General features: G+C 40.2%; 2 protein-coding genes across 2 annotated transcripts; both read right to left on the bottom strand.

Moving 5' to 3' along the window:
• Positions 1-661: 661 nt before the first annotated feature.
• On the bottom strand, positions 662-11852 carry LOC146620370 (RING finger protein 122-like). The gene is made up of 6 exons (XM_085368934.1): positions 10982-11852; positions 7039-7195; positions 5849-5891; positions 5683-5724; positions 3717-3799; positions 662-2873 (listed from the first exon to the last, which is right to left on the bottom strand). Exons 1-6 carry the CDS (start codon positions 11004-11006, stop codon positions 2759-2761), a joined length of 465 nt encoding a protein of 154 aa, XP_085225060.1. The 5' UTR covers positions 11007-11852; the 3' UTR covers positions 662-2758.
• A 3017-nt stretch (positions 11853-14869) lies between these two features.
• On the bottom strand, positions 14870-16018 carry LOC146620369 (uncharacterized). The gene is made up of 5 exons (XM_085369791.1): positions 15926-16018; positions 15748-15840; positions 15416-15670; positions 15208-15300; positions 14870-15086 (listed from the first exon to the last, which is right to left on the bottom strand). The coding sequence occupies exons 1-5, from the start codon at positions 16016-16018 to the stop codon at positions 14913-14915; spliced, it is 708 nt and encodes a 235-aa protein (XP_085225917.1). The 3' UTR covers positions 14870-14912.
• Between the last annotated feature and the right edge of the window lie 9871 nt (positions 16019-25889).

Here is a 25889-nt window from a genome sequence, read left to right as displayed (position 1 = left end):
TTTCTTCAAAGCTCAAAGTGTTTGATGGAGAGACGAACCAACAGGCTGAGGTTGTCAACACCAAAGACACTGCTAAAAAGATAACAACAAACTGCATTTAAACTTACACAGAATTATTGGTGGGTACATTTATATAGCACCGATAAGGTGGCACCTCATTGGTTATAACACTGTGATTATTCTGTATGAGGACACATTGTAAAAGATCAGAGTTGCTAAAATATAGCGAGAGTACCAACAGGCTTTTCTTTCATATATTAAAATGACAACATAGAAATAAACAGTTTTAATTGTGTACATGTAACAAATCTAGACAAAAAAAAAAGACGTGGGTCCAGACAACCTTATCAAAAAGCTGATTGTACTGAATATATTTTAGAAGTCAGAAACTGTTATAGTTACAGTTTACACAGTACTTAACCTGTATAACATGGTGAACACAGAGAATTATAATTATGATGTACCTCACTTGTTCTCGGACAGGCTCTTTCATGTCACTGCAGTCCCTTCTTACTTTAGCAAGTGTAGCTCTTCACACATGGGGAGCTAAGATTGCCTTAAAGATGAATTAGTTCATGTTAGCACTCCTGCAAAAGTGCTGTGTCATCACAGACTCACAGTATATTTTACTGAAACCTTGTTATGATTTTTTTTTTTAAAGAAGAAGAAGAAGAAACAAATATCAAAATCAGGTATATTTTAGTGGGTGAGTCACTCGAGACATTTGGGACATGGCTACCTTCACTCAGCTTGGCAACCCAGTATAGTACAGAGCTGACTGAGAAATAGTAGATACACCTGAATAAATACACCTCTTCCTCTTGTTAGTTCAAAATAATCCCATTTCCTTAAGTTAAATCAGCCCCGTGGGTCATTTTGCACTTTCTTTACAGTCTCTGCATTCATCATCATCATCATCATCATCGTTGTCGTCTCATCACACAGAGACAAAGGAGGTTCAGATCTCTTCATAACATTGTCAAGAGACTGCACTTTTTTTCTCAGGCTCTATGAAAATGTAGCAAACGATCAAAGCAAATCATGTTCACAAGGAGCTGCATGTCATTTTTGGGTAAAGTAAAAGAACAAAAAAAACAAGCAGACTGGAGTTTGTCATACAAACATTTCTCAGAGGCAGAGCTGCTCTGAAGGCAGAAATAATCTCATTAGTTCAGTTATAGTAAAGCTATATTATCTGACCCCACTTGATCAACAACCTGAAGCAAAACTTGTGTCTATATTAAACTGGAGCCTTTTGAAGTCTGAAGTTTAGACTTATGTCTGACAAGTTTCACTTTCACTGTTCACATGTAGCACCGACTCTTCCACCATAACCAGCAAACTGAATTTCAAACACGAATCGTAACAACTTTGTCATCACAGGTTGATGAAGGGAAGCATGATTTGTGGTCTGAGTTATTGTTGTTTTTGTTGTTTGTTTGTTTTTTTGACAAAACTACATGGATGCTACATTTTTCACTTCAAATCCAGTTTCTTTTTCTCTTTTATATTACAAAGTCTCTTAAATACTTCATCTGTTTTTAGTGGGCTTTGCATTGTATGCATCTTGAAGGCACTTGTCCATTAGTTTACACATCTGGCTTGACTGTGTTAAAGCTACAGTGGACAAAATCGTTTTGGCAACAATGAAAAAAAAGAAAATCGATAACCTCCCAGCACGCTGTAATCCAGCAGTTGCAGAGGAAAGTGGACTGCTGCACTTTCTCTGGGTTTTGTTTTCAGGCTTTAAAAAGCTAGCTCATGATCGGCGAGGCAATCCGCACAGACTGGAATAGCTGATCGCCAAGAGGTGAAATAATAATTCTGTGACCACACCATTAAAAAGTAGCTTTATTTAAATCTGACTCCAGATTATCCCACTGTGAAGTGCTGCACCTCTCCCTCCACGTCTGCTCCACTTGGATTGCTAACTCTTGGTGTGCCCATGCTCACTGAATCTCTTCCACCTCTGTTCAAAACAGTCAAACCTCACTTGATGCCAGCTGGGAAAAGAGGACAAACTTGAAGAGAGCCAAAACTGAAAAACTTAGTGCTACCTTCTGACCTCATATGCCTTTTTGGCCTTAAACAAGTCCTCCACTAGAAACTGCTTTCTGGTCTCTGGGCCATTCCCAGCTATGGTCGATAGTGATGATCATCGCTATCATGGTTGTGTTAGTTTGACTTTAAAAAAAGTCTGTTTTGTGTCTGCAAAGCTAGTCATGAGTGGGTGATCCAAACATACCCAGAGCACTTGGAGCTGTGCATGGCTGCACAAAGGGAGAATAACACCAAACTAAATTAATAGACTCTAAATTGCAAGTGTACACCTTTTATCTAAAGAAATGAATTCCAAGCAGGAACATGCAGGACCTTCAGGTGGGAGAGAGAGGTTTGAGTTCTGTGAATTCAATGATGGGAAAGCCATATGAGATGGCTGGTTATTTTTGAACTTTCTCCTTTTTTCTGCCTTTGGTTGATTTCAACCTACTGCAACTCTATCATGAATGCCGTGTACATACAGATTAAATGTGGTTACCATTCCAATCTCTCACCTTATTCAGTTTGCCGGGAATGTTCTTTGGCTTTCCTTATTTACTCTCATATCTATATTTATTTTCACTTTCAGAAGAGCTCTGCCTCATAAATACTCACATTACTAAAAGTACTGTGTGTCAGATTGTGGAACAGGATTCTGTACAGTGACAGGTCAATTGACTGAAGAGCCGTGGAGTGCTGCTGGACGTACGCTCCACTCTCAGACCTCCAGGAGACTCTGAGGCACTGGTTGCTGGTGGTCAGGCTGGAGGCGACAAATGGGCTTGTTGCACATGGGGCACACGCTGCGAATCTCTAACCATTTTAGCAGACACCTGCATAAATGTGGATAGACATGAGGCAAAGACACAAAGTTGCAAAGTTATGTGAAAAGGTTCAGTTTTAACCACGTAGCATCCATCAGATCACCAGAGAAATACTTAAGGTTCCATTTTAGCAACATGTTAAACAAGCACAGTCCCAGAAGCAAGATCATGTTACCTTTTAACTCAGCTCCTTTACATGGATTTTGGCCTTTCAGCTTTCCTATTTTAAGATTTAAACCTGAATACACCAAGTAGGTGAAAAGTCTATATAAAAGGGTCAATATGAACTGAACCTACCCTGCCCCAAAAAAGATCCCTGGCGACCCAGTGATGGTTTAGTGGTTAAAAACACAACAAAAGAGAAATACAGGAACAGTGACAGCTCACACACTTTGTAAACAGCATGTACATTCCAGAAGCTGGTCTAAAACTGCTGCTGTTATTGTCACACCTAAGCTGCAGGGTAAATTCAAGGCTCAGTTACAAAGGTCCTCCTGTTCAAACATGCACGGTCAAGAGTTCTTAGAAATCTGGTAGTCATTTCCTGCGAGCGTTGCTGGGCATCTTTTTCCAAATTTTACGGCCTCGGTGATTGCGTCAGCTGCTAATTGAAGGCAGAGACCAGCAAGAAATTTGCACATGTCGTTTCTCCAGCTGGTCGAGATCCTTGCACATTTCACTAAAACTTTTAAGCTTTAAAAAAGACGAATGGAGCCACGGTCAGGCAGTCAGCTTAGGTGCATGATTACAAGTTTGTGAAACCACTAAAACAAATGAAACATGTTTTGAGTTTGGAGTTTTCGTAACATGGAGTCAGTTGTTTGCCATGGAATGATGTACTAAACAACTTACTTTTTGTGAAAAGCATGGGAACACGGGCACACTCCAAGCTCGTCCCTGCTGCGAAACTCTTCCAAGCACACCGCACATGTTTGCTGAAAAGGCCAAATGACGGTTTAATTCAAAATTCAAAACGACTACCTTTTTTTTTACACTTATTGTGTAACATCTGGGTGTGATTTCACAATAGAGACCATCTTTTCATTCGCTCATTGGTAGCTTAAAAGTTACATTAAGATATAGCAGTTACTATAATTTTTCAGAGATCTTCCTGAAGCTCCTGAAGCACACATTTATTGCTAGCAGTGAGTACCTCGCCTGTTTCTCTTGGGTGAATAACCACAATACCAATTTTGGCATTTAATCAGTTATTCGATTGCTTTACTTTTCCAAAATCTAGTTACGCTTATTATGATGTATCAAACTGCTAAAATAATGAATTATAAATACATAACATCTAGCACAAAGTGGTAGCTACAGTCATGAAGCCATGCCCGTGGAGCACCTGTAACAGCCATAACTTAAAGTAAAGTCTGCAGGACTTTATCAGTGGCTCCTACACAATGTGGCTTCAGTTCACTGAGTTTTGTGGGCATTTGTTTATGCACAAAGGTCCTGTCACAGCGTGTCAGCTGGGTTGAGGTCTGGACTTTGACTGGGTAACTTTGATTCTTTTCTTTTTTTACCCATGCGGGTTGTAGATTTGCATCTGTACCTGGGATCACTGACCTGTTTTATGACCCAGTTTGGGTCAAGCTTTATCTGTCAGACAGATGGCATATTTGACTCAGAATACTTTGGTATACAAAGGAGTTAATGGCTGACTCAGTGACTGCAAGGTGCCCAGGCCCTGTAGACTGACCAGATCACTAAAAGCCAAATGTGAGGCAAAAACTGTTTTTGTGTAGGAGAAAGCGGGATGACAATGCTGAAAAGTAGACTGAAATTTGTCACATCGAACTTGAAAATAAAACTCCAATCAATTGTGCATGTTACCAGATTGTAAATTACTATGTATGGGCCAACTATGCACCTGTTTTATTTCACTGCTATTTCAGCAGTTTGTATGTTTCACTTTTGATTAATCTAAATCTAGATGCCAAATCCATAGATTGGCATACTTTTTTCAGCCATATCTGACAATTTTTGCCATTTTTATCCAATTATGACCCCAAAAATCATTGTGTTAGTTCACACCATAGTTCCCTCCTGTGGGAAAACGAAAAATAACTCTAGCAAAGAAGACAAAAATTCTTTCTAAGAACATACTGCCACTTCATTTTTGTTGTAGAAGTTTGCATCATATTCAACAAAATCTGCTAGTTACATCTGATGACTTGTAATATTCGCTGAAGAGTATGGCATCAGACAGGTGACTATCTGACTATCATAAAAAACCTTCCCTTCATATATACTGGGTAAATGCTAGACTTTAGAGTCTATTTAAAATGTGGCTGTTATTTACTGTCATAATTTCAATGAAGCAGTACAGGTGTACTTAGTTTTTCACAGGACTGCCTAGATTACTCTGAGTGAAAACTTTCACATGACTGTAATTGCTGTAGCTAGCTAAACCTCAAAACCAGCAGCTAATGGTTAAAAAAGTAGTTCTAAAAGTAACTGGCAGGTTTTACATAATGTATAATGCTTTTACATGGTCTCCTCTTATTTGACCTTTAAAAATATGATGGCATTTTGTCATAAGAGTCAAAGGAGTAGGATGAAGTTTACACTTATCTGATCCTATCCTATATTTACGCTGCAGTCACACCAAACAATGGTTCCCTATTTCTTTGGTTGAATTATAGATTTACTACAGCTCAGCAGTAAATTAGGCTTCCATTTAATCCCTTTATTTGGTTTTGCTTTTCACAGTTTAAATCACTTAACAAAAAGGATGTATAACAAATATCTTTTAAATAGTTAACACTGGCTCTGGTTCCTGTTCATCTCAGCCCAGTTTGCCCCTTTAACTTACACCAAGTAGGCTCAGTTTCTTCTCCGCTCCTTTTAAAACAACCTGTTGAGAAGAAGGGATTTGTGTAAAATATATACATATAAATGGCAGTTCTCTAGAAAAAGCGCAAGTGTAACTGGATTACAATTTGGCACTTGTCATATTGGTCACAATATCAATATATTACCTCGTTGTAGCCGTACTTCCCTCTAGCACCTCGTCGCCTCAGTCTGTGAAGCACAAATAAGAAACATATTATTATTTAGATACATGAAAGCTCTAAACTATGTCTGATGCTTCCACATCTGTCTTCACCATTACAAGTCTTGTCATGCTGTAGGAATCAGCTGGGATAGTACTTTGAGCAGGCCTGGAATTCACACAACGTGAAATTCATGTATCAGCCTGTCCATCCACTCTTGTACTGAGCAGAACTGTAACTCTGTCAGGAATGTGCGCTTGTAGGAAAAAAATCTGGCTGAAATTCAGTTTTACTGCACTGATCACAAGCTGTGTAAAGCATAAATAGATTAGCATTATTTTGGGTTTGGGGAACAAGCAAATAGCTAGTTCACCAATCCCTTACTAAATTTGAAGGATAAGTAAAAGCACCTTTGTCTCCAGGGTATCTTCGCTACACCTTTGCTAGTGAAACCACAATATGACTGATGAAACATGACTTCATCAATCCATTTACACTGACTTTTTCCAGGAATGCTAGTGCTTGAAAGCAGCACCCTGTCCTAAACCTGTTCTGTCAGCACTTCATTTTGTCAAACAACAATGTTCCATGTATTTCCACATAATGCAATGACAGCGGAAAATACTATCTCCTAATGTTCAGAGTCAGCCATTAAGATCTGCTCATGTGAACCCACCCCATAATATAATTTAGCTTGTTTCAGCTGGACTGATAGTTTCATGTGACTCATTTCAACTCCCATATGAATGCCAAATGATAAAAGATGATACGAAGAAATGAGTCTGGCTGTGGATGAAACACAGTTGCAAGAAACTGAGAAATAAGATGTTTTGTTTTGTAACACACTCCAATATAGGTAAAAAAAAAATCCTGTATAAGTGAATGGAGGATTAAATATGTCTTGGAACTATTTTTGATTCTTTTGTTATTTGTATTTGTAAGTTAGGTGTACAATTCTGTCTACTTAACAACAGATTTTATGATGTTTATTAAAAGAGAAAGACCCATTTACTATTTGGAATTAGAGACCAATTCCGCTGAGAGTCTGACAGACTTAGAATGAATTAATGCACATGACTAAATGGTGACTAGTTCATAGAAACACACAAATATAAGAGTTTTGTAGAGCTATCTGATGCAGGAGCTCTAAAGCTGCACTGCCTTTTGTCCTGTACCTGAACAGGTAGCAGCAGAAGATGAGGCTGAGCATGAGGATGAAGAGGCCAATGCCCAGGATGATTATGTAGACGTTGAGCGGCAGTTCGTGCAATGTTTCTGATGTCATCTTGCAGTAAGGATCAGAGTTCTGCAGTCCGAGGTTACATAGACACCCTAAGAGAATAGGATACACACAGAGGAAAAAGACTGCACCCAGTGTATAAACTACCTCAACCTGTATTAAAACAGCTAGAGCAACACAGTTTGGCTCACAAGAAAACTACTTCCATAACTACTTGCACGTTAGTGTAAACCAGTCCCACCACAATAGCTTAACACAGCTGATTTTTTATACTAAGGAAATTTGCTTTAATGACATAATAAACATTTTAGTTGTTCAGATTTATGAAAAGGTATTTTGAGCTATATAATAAATACCTATAGCAGCAATCATTTCTGAATAGTTTCAAATTAAAATACAGTTAATTATTAAACTGGATCATTTTATAATATCAGTGTATAATATTTCCATAATACGTTGGTAGTGGCCTGTATGTAAGGCTCACTGTTCATATATCTTGACACAAAGAACAAGCCACTCATGAATATAGTGTTGGTGATAATGCAAATACGGATTCATGGTTTCTCATGCCTGATTGTATGGCAACACAATAAATAAAGCTATTAGTCAGCTAATTCAGCTGTGGAATTAAAATGCCAACAGAAATCATTAGGAAAGAAAGAAAGCATGCTTGCTTTTTCTGCACAGAATATTTATGACCTAAATAGTTTGCAAAATTCATAAAGATGTGGGAAAGCTTCTATTTAATTTTATTCTGAACAATTTATGTCCTTTGTCTGTAGTTCTGAAATGACCCTAATAGCCCAATATGTTATAGAGACATATATATATGTGCACAAAAGGAAAGGAAAAGCTAATATACACAATTGTTTTTTAATTTTTTTAAACAATTTTTTGCAATGCTTCATAACTATACTGTTTAACAGGTTCTTTTTGTTCTCTTCAGACTTGTCACTAGAAAACTCTGATGAACCAGATGTACCCTACTTGCCCGGCATCAAGTGGCAGATAAATTTATCCCTTTGCTAGGAAGCTAATGCCCATTTACCTAGCTGTAATGTTCGAACTTTTATTTTGAAATCACCGGATGTAGATAGGTACGCCGGCTGTGTGTTCATGTGCTAGCTTAGCAGTTTACAGTTGCGTGGATGCTTGTTCTATATATACGGAATAAAAGAATCAGTATGAAGACTCCGAGGCGATTTCTTCATAAGCAGTGAAGACACAACACTAGCTATTATCTTCATATCAAAACGTTGCCATTAGCTACTTAGCTAAAGGCTATGTAGCCTTAGCTAAAGGCTATGTAGCCATTAGCTTGACCAGAGTAGTAGCTAAGAGCTAAGGACTGATCAACGTGTAACATTTAGCAGCTACAACCAGAACTTTCCTCGGCAGTTGTTGGACAACAAGTAGCCTAGAGTTGTTATCAGTTGTTAATGTTGCCTGCATTAGCAAACATTTTAGCCTTTAAAACCAGGCTGTTAAACTTGTTTCAAAAAATATACTAGTCTGGACTTCCCATGTGTGTCACGTTGCTATTTTAGATCAAGGGAATGAAGGTCAACAACATAAGTTTAACACCTGTGTGTATAAACACATTTTTATGTGAGTATTAGACCACCCAGCTCCACCAGAGGTTTCGGTTGGGCTCACTAAAAAGAGCCGGCTCTTTCGGCTCCGAACCGGCTCTTCAGGTTGTTTTGTTGCTTTAATTAATTTATTATTAACAATAATATAAAATTATGCACAAAAGGAATTACTAATGTACAAAAAAAAGTGGTTTTATTTATATATGTTTATATATAAATATATGCGGTGGCCCCTAGAGACAAAACACGTACAAACTCCAAAACACATTTCTAGCATGAACTGAACTTCCAAAACAGAGCTACCTAGATCACTTAAATTACACAATTGAAAGCATGAAAGCATATGTGTGTTGTTTATGTATTTATACACAAGCATTCATATATAGTCAAATAATTTTAAAAAAAATGTTAATTTACCTGTTATTACCACACACCAAATCCGGTGGTTGGTACTTGCTGGCTTGTGTAGCCACTAGGTAACAAAAGCTCAACACTGCCCCTAACATCCTGGAGCACTTCTGTTGTCTTTTGTACGTGTTTTGAGTTTTTATGTGCTTCTGAGTTTTTACATGCTTTGGAGTTTGTACGTGTTTCAGAGTTCGTATGTGATTTGAAGTTTGTATGCGCTTTGTCTCTAGGGGCCACTGTAAATATACGTTTATTTATTCACTCCACATAAAATGTAATAAATAAATCATATAATACAAAAATAAACTATTCACATTTCAACTTTTAACTATTTAAATTTTCAGCTTTTTCCTTTTACAAATTTAAAGTGAAATAACACAAAACACTGCAAACCACAACACAATTAAATATAAATTATAATATGAAAATAAAAAGAACATGCATATTCTCTGTCATATGGACCTGCATGAATAAACTTTCTGAATCCTTTGTCCCTGGCTCTTTCTGTCTTTCCCTCCCGCTCTGTTCCTGTGCTACTGAGCATAACTACCGCCCCTCCCCCCCTCTGCCCAGCATAAAGCACAAGGCTCGCATGTTGAGTGAAGCGGGAAAAAAGTGCGAGAGAGGGTGAGAGAGAAAAAACAAAACAACAAAAAACCCACGGCTAGCGATAAGGAGCCGGCTCACGTCGTTCATGTCAAACACCCGGCTCTAAGAGCCATTTCGTTCGCGACCGACCCATCACTACTCCACAGTGGATGTAGGGTTGGGTTTTAGGGGGTGCACTCTTGTGTCTGTGCAGTCTGTAAAGCCTGGCACACGAGCTGCACACGACATCTGTGTAGCCTCTTGTCTCAAATTGCAAACTGCTTACCCTGTTAGCATTCTTAGATAGAGTGTTTGAATTCAGGGGAAAGTTGTGGGAAAGTATTGTGGGATTTTGGGGTCAGGTTTTTGTTTCTGGTGATGTTTGCTATCCTCATGATGAAGACAGAGAAAACAAGCAGCTTTCCACACCCTAAAATAGACCGACTTTAATATGAACTTTTATATCTCTCCTTGCATCACAAAGGAATGTGTTCTACTTGCTTTTTGGCCCAACACCCCTTAGTTTAGCTTGGGGAGAAACAAGTTCTTAGCCTGAGGGGTTTGAGCAAGGCACTTTTCATTCCATGCAACAAACGTCAGGTTTAAACCACAGTAATTAATGTTTTCACAAGACTAAAGTGCAAGAAGTTAAGCTACAGTGGAGGAAGTCTGGTTCAGAAGTCACTCTCTAATGGACAAGGGTCACTGCAGCAGGTGACAGTCTCAGGGGGTTTTAGGAGGAGGGTTAAGGAGGACGTCTGGACGAAGGAGGTAATCTTAGCACGATGCTAGTAAATCATTGATAGTGGAGCACTAAAGGCTAGGCTACTGTGCACATGCATTAGTTGGGGATAGGCTTATATCATTGTTAAACATGACTAGTTTTATTTTTGATGTGTTTTGGATGGAAAATTTGTAGAAATGTGTAGCATAAAAATCTTTAAGATGATTAAGTAGGAAAAACTTTTTTGCAGTCATTTTTTTAAAATTATAAAAATAGTAAAACATGTTGTGGCCTAGTTGTTACTGTTGTCATAACTTCATGACATCAGGATAGGGTTGGGTCAGCTCTTCACTAATCTAGTGACTGGAAAGTCCTTCCTCACCTCATAGTAACAATTATATATAAACATGTCTTACCTACAAACAGCTTAATAATGTATAAATCAGTTGCTAGAAAACACCAGTAGCATTATCCAATCAAAATCAGTTGACTATGTATAAGGAAATCGTGGTGGAACAGCTTAATATAACTCTTTTAGGAGGGCAAACTGGCTCCAGGTCACTTACCGTTACACCAGTGGACAGGATGCATCAAATGTTCATATAGCAAACCCAGTAAGCCGTTCCAGTATCACAAACTATGATTTGCACAACTTTTCTGGGATTGTTTCCAGCACTGAAAATGATGTCCAGGTTCCTCTTATACCTTGTGGTCTAGAGTCAGTACACCTGATCAGAGACACCTAGGACCTTGAACACAATGTTTCAGTCTGCTGGGATGATTTTACCCCATGAATGTCATAAAAAACATCCACTTATGTGAGATTTTGACTCCCAGACGGCTGCGAATGTATCAGAGGTAGAAACTAAAGTGCTCCTTTGTGCATTCCCCACAAATGACAAAGAATCCGAGTTGTGCTGATGAGAAGACACCAATGTCACTGACAAGACAAGGAAATGTATTCCAAATCCCATACAGCACTTTTGTTATGAGCCTCTGGCTTTGCTTCCCCCTTCAAAACACTGTGACAAGGCTGTCCTTCCCTTCCTCTTCTTCTGTTCTCTTTTCCCTTTCTTCTCACTCCTCTGTCCGCTCCTTTTAGATCTCCACGCCGCTTTCGTCCTCTCTGGCTGTGAAAACCTGCCGTTGCCAATTATGGAGAGACAAAGGGAGGGACGTGGACGGGTTCTCCCGGCAGCACAGCCAGCCAAGCAGGCAGGCAGCCTCTCAGTGTTCCCGTGGAAAGCAGCAACTCATCTCTTCCCCCGGCTTCCTGCTGTGAACACAGAACACGGGGAGGTATGTCAATGCAGGAAGACAATGCAGCCAATGGTAACTCAAACCTAGGGTCTCCTCTCTCCGCCTGTGGTTTCTTTTTTTTCTCTTTTCTTCTCACATTCACTCTCCTTCCTCGTCTCTCTTCCCCACGTTCTCTGTCTAAAGGTCTCAGTTTGTAAACAGATCCCTGCTCATGTGATTTGCTGTCTGCATCATAGCTCTGCTTTCACCGCCCCCTCCTTCCTCCCTCCTTCCCAGCTCGCCTGCGTGCCCTCCTTTTACCCCTCTGGGTTTTCCTTCCACCCACTCTCTCCCCCACCCCATCCCCACCTTCCTATGCAGCTGCAAGCTATTATTGAAGTAGCTGCAGAGCAGATGGCAGACAGGCAGATGAGGGGAAAGTCAGCGATATGACAGTTGAAAGATAGTTTGATTAATTAGATGCAGTGTTTTCCACTGATAAACAGCAACTCGCTTTGTTTATGCAAAACTCGTAACCCGAACCAAAGGGGAATTTTGAATCCCTCAAAACTTCCATAAGCCAACTTCCAACTGAACTAAAAATGTAACTGCCTCTGGGCCCTTGCCCATGTATAAAAATAGCTTCAATAAGCTCAATAATCGTAAAGATAAGTGTCAATTGCAGGCGATAAGACAGGAAGAGAGATGTTAGCAGATAGCTAATCATGATAGGTAAACATGGAAGGAATATGACACAGAAAGACAGAAGGTTCAGTACAGCTGTTATTGACAGACAGATGGATGGGTGTGTCACTGTGTTTGCTGGTTGTTGCTTTCACCTTTCCAGTGCTTTCACCTGTACAAATGAACCTAGCCAAAGGTAAACAGTCCAGAAAAACCACTGTAAATGCAGCCTGAGGTTATGGGCCAGGAAAAAAAAGGAAGAAATGTAGAGCTCTGCTAAGTGAGGATTAACGGGTTCAATGAGTTTCTACCCTCAGACCTGCTTTTATAGAAGAAAAATTACAACCCGCCTTATGACTTCAGCTTTTGGCCAGTAAATACTTTTGTTCAGGAGTGAATAATAAATGTTTCATCTCATGAAGAATCACATTAAAAAGAAAAAAGTTATTTAAGTAGCTATAAAAAAACTGGTTATGGGACTTCTGTGATTTCTTAACGGTACAACGTGTAAAATCTAACCACTAGATGTCAGTACATGGCAGATTACGGTTAACTGAATGCTTTTTTCTTACTCCTCCCAATTTAAGTGCATAATCCTGTCTATGGTGGCCACTGTAGGACAAACAACTCGGCCAACAGTACAATTGTAGCGAGTGTTTGCTGTCAGTTAGCTGTTTATGCCACATCTATTTCTCCGAAGGAGGCTGTAAAACTTTCCGAAAAGACTCCGATATGCCTCGATTGTCATGGTTCCCTGTGTCTCCCCAGCGATCTCGGTGTTGCTGTTGTTGCTTTCTCTCTCTGGCCTTTCTCTCTCGCTCGCCTCTGCTGGGGTTCCCACCTCTGGCCCATGCCCTTGCAAGTAATCACGCACCTGCAGCTCATTGTCCTGAACTTCAGCCACTATTTAGGCGACAGCTCAGCGTTTCTCATCACTGGATCGTTGTACGACACTCACCAATGTAGCCCCGACTCTTTCCTGTGTATCGTCGTTTCTCGTGTTTCCCTGGCTTCTAATTGTCTTCCCCTGTACATAGATCTTCTTGGACCCATCCCCGTTTCCACCCCTGGAGTTGCAATCTTGATTGTTTTGGTGAGTGGTGTGTGTGGCCAAAGAAGTGTGTGGCTTTCCCCCTCCTTCCCTGGATTCCCTGGAGCCCTATTCCCCACGCACTTTGTATATAGCACTCGGTGATCGTGTAAATAAACTGTTTATTCTCAACATCAACAGAGTCCTGCGCCTGAGTTCACTCGTTCGTTGTGACATCAATGAATCAGTGAAGCTCACGTGTCCGTTTCAGCGATACCAAGGTGAGTTATGGAGAATATTCCAGAATATTCTGTCAGTAAGCGCTGCTGTTAGCTGCTGTTAGCTGCTGTTAGCCAATGTAAGAAACTTGAAACTGTCTTGTTGATCTAACATCAATGGACTCGGCCACTTAGTGAATAAACTCTTACACGATCTGATACTTTAATCAAACTGTTTATCATCTGACAAAGTAATTGCGACAGTATTGAGAATAACCAAACATATTCATTCACGATTTCAACTTCAGTTAAGGAGATGACGCTTGAGTTGAGGAGGAATAATGAGAAGGACGATGAAAATATACACATAAAAATATTAAATGGTCACATATAGTTTGAAAGAAGTATTTGTGGTCTTTAAATTAAAAGTAACTTTTAAGACATACTACATGTGTTACTGGTCTCAAGCCACAGACAAAAAAACACAACTGGGCATAACAGCAATATCCACCTCAGTCACTGTATACATGAAGTCAGCATAACATGCAAACCAGTGCCTGCCCCCATGTATTTTTAATGGTTTCATTCTAAGTTTATGACAATGCATGAATTTGATGGATGATGTAATTAAACACTAATCAGTGTATATTTATGAGTACAACATTCCTTTTTTTCTTTACATAACCTGAAAAAATTACTTATTGTACCTTTTAAGCTGAGTGAGTCTAGCAAAATCAATTTCCTGCTCAGTTGATGTGTGATATAAGTGCTATAATATAAAATTGTGACATCTTCCTATCAGAACCAGCATTAACTTTTTGTGCAGTTTGAGCCACAGTAGCTTGTCTGCTGGATTGGACCACCAGCCTTCACTCACCATGTGTATCAGTGTCTTGGCCCATGATCATTGGTTCACCACTGTTACCTCCTTGGATCACTTTTGATAGATACTGACCACTGCAGACCAGGAACACCCCACAAGAACTGGAGATCTGGAGATGCCCAAAGCTGACCCAGCCATCCAGCCATCACATTTTGGACCTTGTGCTTTTTACTGACTCTAGCACAGCAACTTTGAGGAAAAAATGGCCACTTGCTCTCTAATATATCCCACTCAGGTTCCATGATCACTGTGCATGTTGGTTGTGTTATTGTTTCCCATCTTTTAAGCTCCTGTTTTTCTCTGGTTTTAATCATGTAACACATGTAATGCAGAAATAATGGGTCCAGCTCTACAGCAGCATTTACATTTATTATTATACTGAAGTTGTGTTATTGTTGCTTTTGTGTTGATCTGTATATGTAACAGCATGCAGAGGTCACAGGTCACCGAGAGCAGAGCACGGTGCCGGCTGCTGATATCTTCACTGTGGGGCACCTCCGTCTTCCACGAGGTGAAAAGATAAAGCGGAGGTGGTGAAGGGCACTGTTTAACAAATCTCTGAGCCTCAAGGCACTGGAGAAGTCCGGCAAGACCACACAGGCTTTTCTCTTAAATATCTGCACGGTCATAATACAGAGCATACATGTTAAAACAATAGAAACAGTATTTAAAACTTTCAGTGCTGTGTACATATGTATTTCTCTGAATCAGTGCTTTTAAATGCTGGAGAGTAAGCACCTTTACATCAATGGTGGTCGGAGGGAGGAGGCTGAGCAGCAGGTCTCTTTCATACCAAGATCGTGGGAGGTTATCAATTTCAATAGACACAGTCTGACGAGAGAAAAACAAAAGATTTCATAAAATTATCAAAACATCCATCATCAGCCATAAAAAACAAACCTTTAGATTTTTTTTCTTTTTTGTGGGAGTCCAAATGTTTCATTACCTGTCTGTAAGCTGGAAACAGTGGTTCCCACAGAATGGGACGTCTGTGCAGTGGGCGGTAACTACAGCTGCCTGGTGGTGCTCGATGGGGACGTTCGGATCTTTTATCCTTGGGGCCCTCTCTGACCTCCCTGATGCCTACTTGAGCTACGAAGAAGACTTTGGTGCTGCTCTTCATTTCCCTCAAAGCCACGGCAGCTTCATCGGCACTGCGGTAATGCACCATCCCGTATCTGTGATTGTTTTTCACAATCGTCTGAAGTACGAGAGGAAAATCGTGAAGCAAATGAAAGTGAATTTTGCATTTCTAAAGCACGTTTGTAAGACAGTTACCTGAACAGAGATGACACATCCAAAAGATGAGAACATGCTGAGCAGATCCTTGGCAGTAACAGCTTGGTCAGAATTCAGATAGACTTTCATTTTCTGTCAGAGTAAAGCACAGAGTCAGACAGCAAAGCACAGAGCTGACGTCCTGTTATGATCCTCAGAAAGCAGAAGGGAAACGTACGTCGGTCCACTCAACATTTCTCCAGTCTGAAGGAACCGTCTGTTTGGAAACCTCACTGGGTGCATAGCAGTTTTCATATCTGATGGCGTCCATTGCAATTATGCATCAAAACTTAACTGTAATTTCAGAATACAGCTTTTGAGTGCAGATTTGGTCACATGTCAACTGAAGAAAAACAAAAACAAATTTGTAAAATAAGCAGAGTTGTAACCAAGTGTAGGCCTGTGACAGAAATCCTAAAAGTAAGACACCGTTACAGCTTTGAAAATAAATTTGATTCAAACCAGTTTGTTTCCTAGCAACATGATGCAAATCTGCACCTTACAGCAGAACTAACTTAATTTTGGCATTCAGACCCCATTCATATTCTAAATAATATTTCATGTTGTGAAATAGAAAACATGGACTCACACGTCCAGGGCGAGTGATGAGTTTTGTTCAACTATTTAACAGCAATTCTGGACTCAAGTGACGCGTGAATGTAAAAATGCCTTACTGTTACTTAAAGTCATGACATGAAAAGAAAAGTGGTTTTCACATATTTGACTGTAGACATACAAAGTACAGCTGGGAATGCCTTTTGTTTGTTGTTGTTGTTGTTGTTGTTTGCAGAAAGGTGGCTGAATACTGTGTTTCCACAAATTAAAATGTCCTCGTGGTGATGACCAGAGGGAAATGATGACAGACAAAGTCAATATCAGCAGATTAGTGCCACATTCATTCTGCAGTAGAAACAGGAGTTCTTTAAAAGATTGTGATTATTTCTGTATTTTCACAGATTAAAAGAAAACACTGAGCATTGATTCATTGTTGCCTTCAGGATCCCATCTGAACCCTTTCTTAGAGAGCATTACAATGGCTTCATTGTAGCTGCCTAACTTCCTTCAAAACTCCTTCATCACTTTAGTTTGCTGGCTTACGTCACATAAACCCTTTTCTCTAAACACCCCAAATTACTAAATACTTAAAATAACTTACAGCTGTACAGTGTAGGAATGTTTTTTTAAAAGTACTTACAGTATAATGTGTTTCTCCTCCCCCCTAAAACCCTCTTGTTCCACTGTACCTATCAAAACAGCGTGATTTGCCGGGAGTGTCTCCTCACAAAGGTGAATTCTACTCCTTTTTTAAACTTTTTCATTTGCAGCTATGCATCAAGGCTGCCGTCTGCGACATCCTGCAATTGTGAAACTGAAAAAATTTGTTGGCTTTGCAAGCAATGTTGGAGCTGCTGTGAATGGCTGATAGAGACACACTCAGGAGAGTCACACTCGTGTATAAGAAGATCAGCCTTTATACCATTTTTTAAACGAGATTAATGAGCCTCGTCTTGGAACACTTCTTTGCTTCTGCTGTTCCACTGCACCCGACTACATTTACTTCCTTTACTCACCTCTTTTCAATGTATATTCAGTTGGTCCAGCTGTCCTTTGTCGCTGATCTTAGATCTTTTTCACCCATTAATTAGATTTCACAATAAAAAAAATCTACTAACATATGATCCTGTGTAAAATTGTTGATGCATAGTGACCTTCTTATCACTTCCACAGATGGTCTCATGTGTTGTTTTGCATTTAGAAGCTGTTCTTGAGCACATGAGCTGCTGAAGGTTTGAAACTCAAGTCATTATTTTATTCAACAGTGCCACCTGCTGTTGAATTCATGAACTACCAGATGAGTTTAACTTTTCCCTAGGGGTCAGGGGTCAGATCATCCTCCCCTACATCCACAAATCTTCTCTGTGATCTTCTTTTCCTCCTGCCTGGAAGCTCCATCTTCAATATCCTTTGTCAAATATATCCACTATCCATCTTCTCAACATGTCCAAATCTCAGTCTTGCCTCTCTACCTTTATCTCCAAAACACTAACTCTGGATTCATCAGGTCATCAAAGTGCCTCTTCTATCATCTCAACATACTCTCTTCAATAGTTGAATTGTCTGTGTCCATGTTTTTAAATCCCTCCAGGCCCTGTTTGCACAAGGAAGCAGTGACAGAGCTGAGGCAGAAAACAAGTGCCAATCAAACCGAACTCAAAGGTAAAGAGACTGACATTAAGAAAAAAACATGTAATCTTAGTATTGTGCTAGTAAAACGTACCAGCACTTAAAGGAAAATACTAAAAACTGAACTTATTTAACAATTCTTAAACACACAGCTGTGTTTCGGCAGCTTTACTTTGAAAATCACAGTGGCTACTTTGGCTCTGCTCCTGCTGTACAACATCCAAATGCATTTACTGTGCGCAGATCAAAGTGTAAGAACTACACTTTCTATCAGCTACCATCCAAATGGAGTTGAATATTCAGTGTGTGTGCCGTATGACGTAGGCTGGCTGCCTGGGCAGACAGTTAATTTTTTTTTCTTTTTGACTGGCTAAACTTGACTAAACAGACAGTTGTGGCTAGAATCTGATTTGTTACATCTTATACCTCTATGGCAGGTATAAGTCAGACTCAGATCATTATAAGGCCCATTGCTTTCATCCTCTTTGCAACTGCCAAACCCAGATGTTCATTGGATTGTCAGACTGAGAAGCGTGATTTGTCACTCCAGAGAACACGTCTGCACTCTACAGTCCAGTGGCAGTGTGCTTTACACCACTACATCCAGCATTGCACTTGGAGATGTAAGGCTTAGATGCCATGAAAACCCATTTCATGAAGCTCTCTGTGCACTGTTCTTGAGCTAATCTGAAGGTCACATGACGTTTGGAGGTCTGTAGTAATTGAATCTGCAGAAAGTTGGTGACCTCGGTGCAGCACGTGCCTCGGCATCCACTGACCCCGCTCTGTGATTCTAAGCGGCCTAACACTTCATGCCTGAGCTGCTGATCATCTAACATTCATAAATTCCAGCTCCTCAGGGTACTGAATTTGGGCTAAAAAACCCAAACAAACAATCTTCAGTGTAAGCTTTCAACAGGTAACCTCTGTCGCTAGTAACACTATGTGACACTTGGATTTTAGCACTGAGCTTTTGCACAACATTTGCCTGTAACTGATGTGTTATGTGCCTATACAGGGAGTGTAGAATTATTAGGCAAGTTGTATTTTTGAGGAATAATTTTATTATTGAACAACAACCATGTTCTCAATGAACCCAAAAAACTCATTAATATCAAAGCTGAATGTTTGTGGAAGTAGTTTTTAGTTTGTTTTTAGTTTTAGCTATTTTAGGGGGATATCTGTGTGTGCAGGTGACTATTACTGTGCATAATTATTAGGCAACTTAACAAAAAACAAATATATACCCATTTCAATTATTTATTTTTACCAGTGAAACCAATATAACATCTCCACATTCACAAATATACATTTCTGACATTCAAAAACAAAACAAAAACAAATCAGCGACCAATATAGCCACCTTTCTTTGCAAGGACACTCAAAAGCCTGCCATCCATGGATTCTGTCAGTGTTTTGATCTGTTCACCATCAACATTGCGTGCAGCAGCAACCACAGCCTCCCAGACACTGTTCAGAGAGGTGTACTGTTTTCCCTCCTTGTAAATCTCACATTTGATGATGGACCACAGGTTCTCAATGGGGTTCAGATCAGGTGAACAAGGTGGCCATGTCATTAGTTTTTCTTCTTTTATACCCTTTCTTGCCAGCCACGCTGTGGAGTACTTGGACGCGTGTGATGGAGCATTGTCCTGCATGGAAATCATGTTTTTCTTGAAGGATGCAGACTTCTTCCTGCACCACTGCTTGAAGAAGGTGTCTTCCAGAAACTGGCAGTAGGACTGGGAGTTGAGCTTGACTCCATCCTCAACCCGAAAAGGCCCCACAAGCTCATCTTTGATGATACCAGTCCAAACCAGTACTCCACCTCCACCTTGCTGGCGTCTGAGTCGGACTGGAGCTCTCTGCCCTTTACCAATCCAGCCACGGGCCCATCCATCTGGCCCATCAAGACTCACTCTTATTTCATCAGTCCATAAAACCTTAGAAAAATCAGTCTTGAGATATTTCTTGGCCCAGTCTTGACGTTTCAGCTTGTGTGTCTTGTTCAGTGGTGGTCGTCTTTCAGCCTTTCTTACCTTGGCCATGTCTCTGAGTATTGCACACCTTGTGCTTTTGGGCACTCCAGTGATGTTGCAGCTCTGAAATATGGCCAAACTGGTGGCAAGTGGCATCTTGGCAGCTGCACGCTTGACTTTTCTCAGTTCATGGGCAGTTATTTTGCGCCTTGGTTTTTCCACACGCTTCTTGCGACCCTGTTGACTATTTTGAATGAAACGCTTGATTGTTCGATGATCACGCTTCAGAAGCTTTGCAATTTTGAGACTGCTGCATCCCTCTGCAAGATATCTCACTATTTTTGACTTTTCTGAGCCTGTCAAGTCCTTCTTTTGACCCATTTTGCCAAAGGAAAGGACGTTGCCTAATAATTATGCACACCTGATATAGGGTGTTGATGTCATTAGACCACACCCCTTCTCATTACAGAGATGCACATCACCTAATATGCTTAATTGGTAGTAGGCTTTCGAGCCTATACAGCTTGGAGTAAGACAACATGCATGAAGAGGATGATGTGGACAAAATACTCATTTGCCTAATAATTCTGCACTCCCTGTAGATGTTAGAGCACGTTTCATATGTTTTAAACTTCACTGTTAAAAGACAATATTTCATCACCACTTATAAGTCGTGTTTAAACTCAGTCTGAGGACGGGTAATAGGGTATTCCAGACAGCTTGACCTTTATCTTATTTGGCTTTCCAGATGTGAATGAAAAGTTGAAGCATTTCATGAAAACTTGAACACACCCGCTGACCTGAATGACACTTGCTGTATGAGAGCTGTTTGAGATTATTTGAGTGTGTTATCCTGTTGGAAGCAGCCGTCAGAAGATGAGAACATAAAAGAACATACATCGTAAGCAAAAACAATCAGACAGGCTCTGGAATTCAAGTTATGTTCAGTGGGTACTAAGAGACCAAAAATGTGTTAAAAAAATTCCCCAACAACTTTACACAACCACCACCAGCCTGAACTCTTGATACAAGGTAGGATGGATCCATGTTTCCATTTTTTATGCCAAATTCTGACTCTAATATCTGAATGTTGCAGCAGAAATCGAGAGTCATCAGAACAAGCGATGATTTTCCCATCTTCTGTTGTCCAGGTCTGGTGAGCCTGTGTAGCCTCAGTTTTCTGATTTTAGCTGACATGCATAGCACCCAGTGTGCTCATCTGCTTCAAGGTTCAGCATGTTGTGTTCAAGATTCTGTCTTCATACCTTGGGTGTAACAAGCAGTTATTTCAGTTACTTTTACCATCCTAGTAACTCAAAGCAATGTTGCCATTTTCCTCTGACCTTCGACAACAACTGCTGCTCACTGGATATTTTCTCTTTTTCTTACCATTCTCTGTGGTCGTGTGGAAAAATTCCAGTAAGTGAGCAATGTCCGAAAACTTACCCCCCCTTGAGTTGCTGCCGTGATTGGCTGATTAGATATTTCTGTTAATGATCAAGTGATAAGGTGCTTCCCAAAGAGCTGTTAGTCAAAAACCTGGTCTATCTGGGCACGATGTGCATTTTTTGCTTAAATTGTTTTTTAGGAAAGTGGAGGTCAAAAAAAAGAAAGAAATGTCAGGCCTATCTACATCAGATGGACATTTTCCAAAAGTCATGTCAAAGGCTGAGGCATGCTAAACTGCACAAGAATTGGACTGAAAATCAGTGGAAATAGGTCTTAGAGGTACAGCAGGGAGTATCTACTGCCATCTGTAAAACACAGTACAGGCTCTGTCAACCAGTGGTGTTTGAGAGCTTGTTAAACTTGATGGAGTTCAAGTTTCAAGACTTTCAAGCTTATTAGAATAGTCTTATACACTGTGTTTCCAGTTTTGTTTGGACATGTCTCAGTAAAAAGCTGCACCTATTTTGGCAACAAAATATACAGGGAGTGCAGAATTATTAGGCAAATGAGTATTTTGTCCACATCATCCTCTTCATGCATGTTGTCTTACTCCAAGCTGTATAGGCTCGAAAGCTTACTACCAATTAAGCATATTAGGTGATGTGCATCTCTGTAATGAGAAGGGGTGTGGTCTAATGACATCAACACCCTATATCAGGTGTGCATAATTATTAGGAAACGTCCTCTCCTTTGGCAAAATGGGTCAAAAGAAGGACTTGACGGGCACAGAAAAGTCAAAAATAGTGAGATATCTTGCAGAGGGATGCAGCAGTCTCAAAATTGCAAAGCTTCTGAAGCGTGATCATCGAACAATCAAGCGTTTCATTCAAAATAGTCAACAGGGTCGCAAGAAGCGTGTGGAAAAACCAAGGCGCAAAATAACTGCCCATGAACTGAGAAAAGTCAAGCGTGCAGCTGCCAAGATGCCACTTGCCACCAGTTTGGCCATATTTCAGAGCTGCAACATCACTGGAGTGCCCAAAAGCACAAGGTGTGCAATACTCAGAGACATGGCCAAGGTAAGAAAGGCTGAAAGACGACCACCACTGAACAAGACACACAAGCTGAAACGTCAAGACTGGGCCAAGAAATATCTCAAGACTGGTTTTTCTAAGGTTTTATGGACTGATGAAATGAGAGTGAGTCTTGATGGGCCAGATGGATGGGCCCGTGGCTGGATTGGTAAAGGGCAGAGAGCTCCAGTCCGACTCAGACGCCAGCAAGGTGGAGGTGGAGTACTGGTTTGGGCTGCTATCATCAAAGATGAGCTTGTGGGGCCTTTTCGGGTTGAGGATGGAGTCAAGCTCAACTCCCAGTCCTACTGCCAGTTTCTGGAAGACACCTTCTTCAAGCAGTGGTACAGGAAGAAGTCTGCATCCTTCAAGAAAAACATGATTTTCATGCAGTACAATGCTCCATCACACGCGTCCAAGTACTCCACAGCGTGGCTGGCAAGAAAGGGTATAAAAGAAGAAAAACTAATGACATGGCCTCCTTGTTCACCTGATCTGAACCCCATTGAGAACCTGTGGTCCATCATCAAATGTGAGATTTACAAGGAGGGAAAACAGTACACCTCTCTGAACAGTGTCTGGGAGGCTGTGGTTGCTGCTGCACGCAATGTTGATGGTGAACAGATCAAAACACTGACAGAATCCATGGATGGCAGGCTTTTGAGTGTCCTTGCAAAGAAAGGTGGCTATATTGGTCGCTGATTTGTTTTTGTTTTGTTTTTGAATGTCAGAAATGTATATTTGTGAATGTGGAGATGTTATATTGGTGTCACTGGTAAAAATAAGTAATTGAAATGGGTATATATTTGTTTTTTGTTAAGTTGCCTAATAATTATGCACAGTAATAGTCACCTGCACACACAGATATCCCCCTAAAAAAGCTAAAACTAAAACCTACTTCCAAAAACATTCAGCTTTGATATTAATGAGTTTTTGGGTTCATTGAGAACATGGTTGTTGTTCAATAATATTCCTCAAAAATACAACTTGCCTAATAATTCTGCACTCCCTGTAAAGAAATGAGGGGTTCTTCATCCTCTGTTATGTGCTTTAGAGATGTTAAATCTTTGTTTTTTGCATTTAAAACTAAAAACTTAAGCATAGATTTAGAAACAAAATATCTATGTGTATTGCCTACAGCAAAGGTCTCCATATGAGCACTGATTTAAGCTTCAATTTGATAAGTTAACTTTGGTTTGGAACCCAGAATTTTTTGGTAACCCAGATAACCAACACACACTTTAAGAGACCATTAGACTTTCTACAGCTCATTAAAATGACACCCAAGATCCAAATTTGTAAGACTGTGGACAAAGCTCAGAAAATTATAATACCTCAATATTGCAAATACAATGGAAATAGAAATACTGCTTTGAGATTTGATCTCAGCGATAGCAAAAAAAAGAAGCCATTTCTCCAGCAGATGGCACTCCAAAATCACATCTTAGACGCAGGAGTGTGAAACACTTCTACAGCAGGAGATGGCGCTATTAATTGTTTATAAGGTCCTGACTTTAACATGGGCTAGAGTCAGAGGCTAATCAAAAAACAATGAGTGTTTTTATTCTCTGTAGCACAGATTAGTTTCCTGTACCGACCAGCAGCTGGTACAAGCAAGTAAAACGCATTGTTTAAACAGCCCACAGAGTTGACAACAAGTTGACTTTTTCTGTCACACTGGAATCATTGCGCAATAATACCCTGAAATTATGCACCACTTTTCATTTCTCCTTTTCCTATCATAGACCTGCATGCCAAAGCTGACCATTCGGGCACTGGGACAAGAGGAGTATGAGCCAGCACAACAACTTTCAATATGTTTTTTTTTTTTTAAGTTGATTGCCACATAGAGGTCAGCCCACTAGTGTGGTGCAACGATAATATATGTAAAGGGCCTACTAGGCTCCAGCCAGAGAGAACAAGCTTTAACCAGCCTGTGCCTGATCGAGCTTGGTTACCTCCAAACTTCACACATGTTTGAAAATAAATTCCAGCACCGCTCTACCAGAGAACCTCATTTGTGTGGACAGTGAGGCCCTGCGGGCAGCTGGGCTCGTGTAGGGTGGGAAAATGAATGACACGATGAGGATTTTCATAGTACTACATCTATTTTTAATGATATCAGAGTGACATAAACTTTAAACAGTGTGGCCTACTTTCTATGATAAGGGCACTGGTGGACCCTACAGTGAAGACACGGCTGATGTTTAAAAAAAGCTTTTCTGGCTTTATGGGAAAAAAAAAAAAAAAAAAAAATCAGCCTTCAGCTGTGGTATGGGTTTAGATCCATTTTTCAATATCTGAGGCTTCGCTATAAATTGTACCTGACACTTTTTCCTGCAGAGGTCACACACCTACTTGGAGGTTTGTTGATTTGCACTTACACTTTCCTGTTGGGCATTAAAAATAGCAGTCTATCATACTTACTTATTTGTTTGCATATATATATTACAACTGTCAAACTCACAAGGGTGGACAACTATGTGCATGCACTATATGTAAATGATAAGCCACCACAGTTAAAGCATATCCCAATGTTAATATGTCTTACCTTACACATAATATAAATTGGACTTCAGATAGCTTTGCCTAGTCTATTACATTCCCAAAAAGCAGGATGACCTGTTTGTATCTAGAAATGTGCACATCCTGTCCTCCTGAGGGTCAGGCACTCTGTGACAGGACGGAGGGCAAAGCAAATGGCGTGCATGACTCCACACATAGATAATAGGCTTTGAAATCTTGTTTGTTAATAACAAAGGCTCGGATATAGGCCAACTGTCTGAGGTGTGAGGCTGATCCAAGGACACTGGGACGCCATTGGCACACTGGCAGAACAGGTGAAATAACAACTTATTTTCGACATGGAAAATATGCAAAAAGAAAAAAAACTTTTCATTAATACGAATAGCTTTGACATTACACTGCAAGTTGTGTGCAGTCAGTTCCCCTTGCAGTGTATCATCATGACATGCACTATAACATAACACGTACGCTTCTCATGAGCAGCGTGCAACTCTGAAACAACCCGACTGGTAATGGATTTTCTTGCAGTTTGCGCAATTTCACTGACTGACGTGCATCTCAGTCCGACTTGGACTTTAAAAATAGATATTACTTCCCACCTCTGACTACTTTGACATCATCATCATAATAATAATAATAAAAAGCGAGTCTTACAGGTTTCTAAGAAACATAAAGAATGAGCGGTAGATAGTGTTGCTGGGTAAACATTCAAAACGCCCTTCGAAATATCCTCTCAGAATGACTTTACTGGGCTGTGTACTGTCTCCGCTACACACCAAATCCAGTATTTTTCCATCAAGTAGCGCGCTGGACCACGTGACCACAGAGGAGGGAAAAAAACGCTATCACGTTTGCGTCCTCCATTGACAGCGGTGCATTGAATATATGGCGCTCAAATAGGAAAATACAAGACAGCGTTTCTGCATTTACCGTCCGGCTGCTGCTGACACTATATATATATATATATATATATATACACATAATGTCCCCC

Source organism: Diplotaxodon limnothrissa, linkage group LG13 (assembly GCF_057381915.1).
Source record: "Diplotaxodon limnothrissa isolate DT_005_m linkage group LG13, D_limnothrissa_male_GT1.1, whole genome shotgun sequence".
Taxonomy (NCBI): domain Eukaryota; kingdom Metazoa; phylum Chordata; class Actinopteri; order Cichliformes; family Cichlidae; genus Diplotaxodon; species Diplotaxodon limnothrissa.
This window is presented reverse-complemented; position numbering and strand designations above follow the sequence as displayed.

What these genes read in the sequence shown, in the direction of transcription:
- LOC146620370 (XM_085368934.1), bottom strand. Translation starts at nt 11,006, where the DNA reads ATGCATCCTGTCCACTGGTGTAACG. An exon ending in TCCTGTCCACTGGTGTAACG is followed by an intron (nt 7,196 to 10,981) that starts GTAAGTGACCTG and finishes CTATTCTCTTAG; the next exon opens with GGTGTCTATGTAACCTCGGA. An exon ending in AGAAACTGAGCCTACTTGGT is followed by an intron (nt 3,800 to 5,682) that starts GTAAGTTAAAGG and finishes TGGCCTTTTCAG; the next exon opens with CAAACATGTGCGGTGTGCTT.
- LOC146620369 (XM_085369791.1), bottom strand. Translation starts at nt 16,018, where the DNA reads ATGGACGCCATCAGATATGAAAACTGCTATGCACCCAGTGAGGTTTCC. An exon ending in GAAATGTTGAGTGGACCGAC is followed by an intron (nt 15,841 to 15,925) that starts GTACGTTTCCCT and finishes TTACTCTGACAG; the next exon opens with AAAATGAAAGTCTATCTGAA. An exon ending in GATGTGTCATCTCTGTTCAG is followed by an intron (nt 15,671 to 15,747) that starts GTAACTGTCTTA and finishes CTCGTACTTCAG; the next exon opens with ACGATTGTGAAAAACAATCA.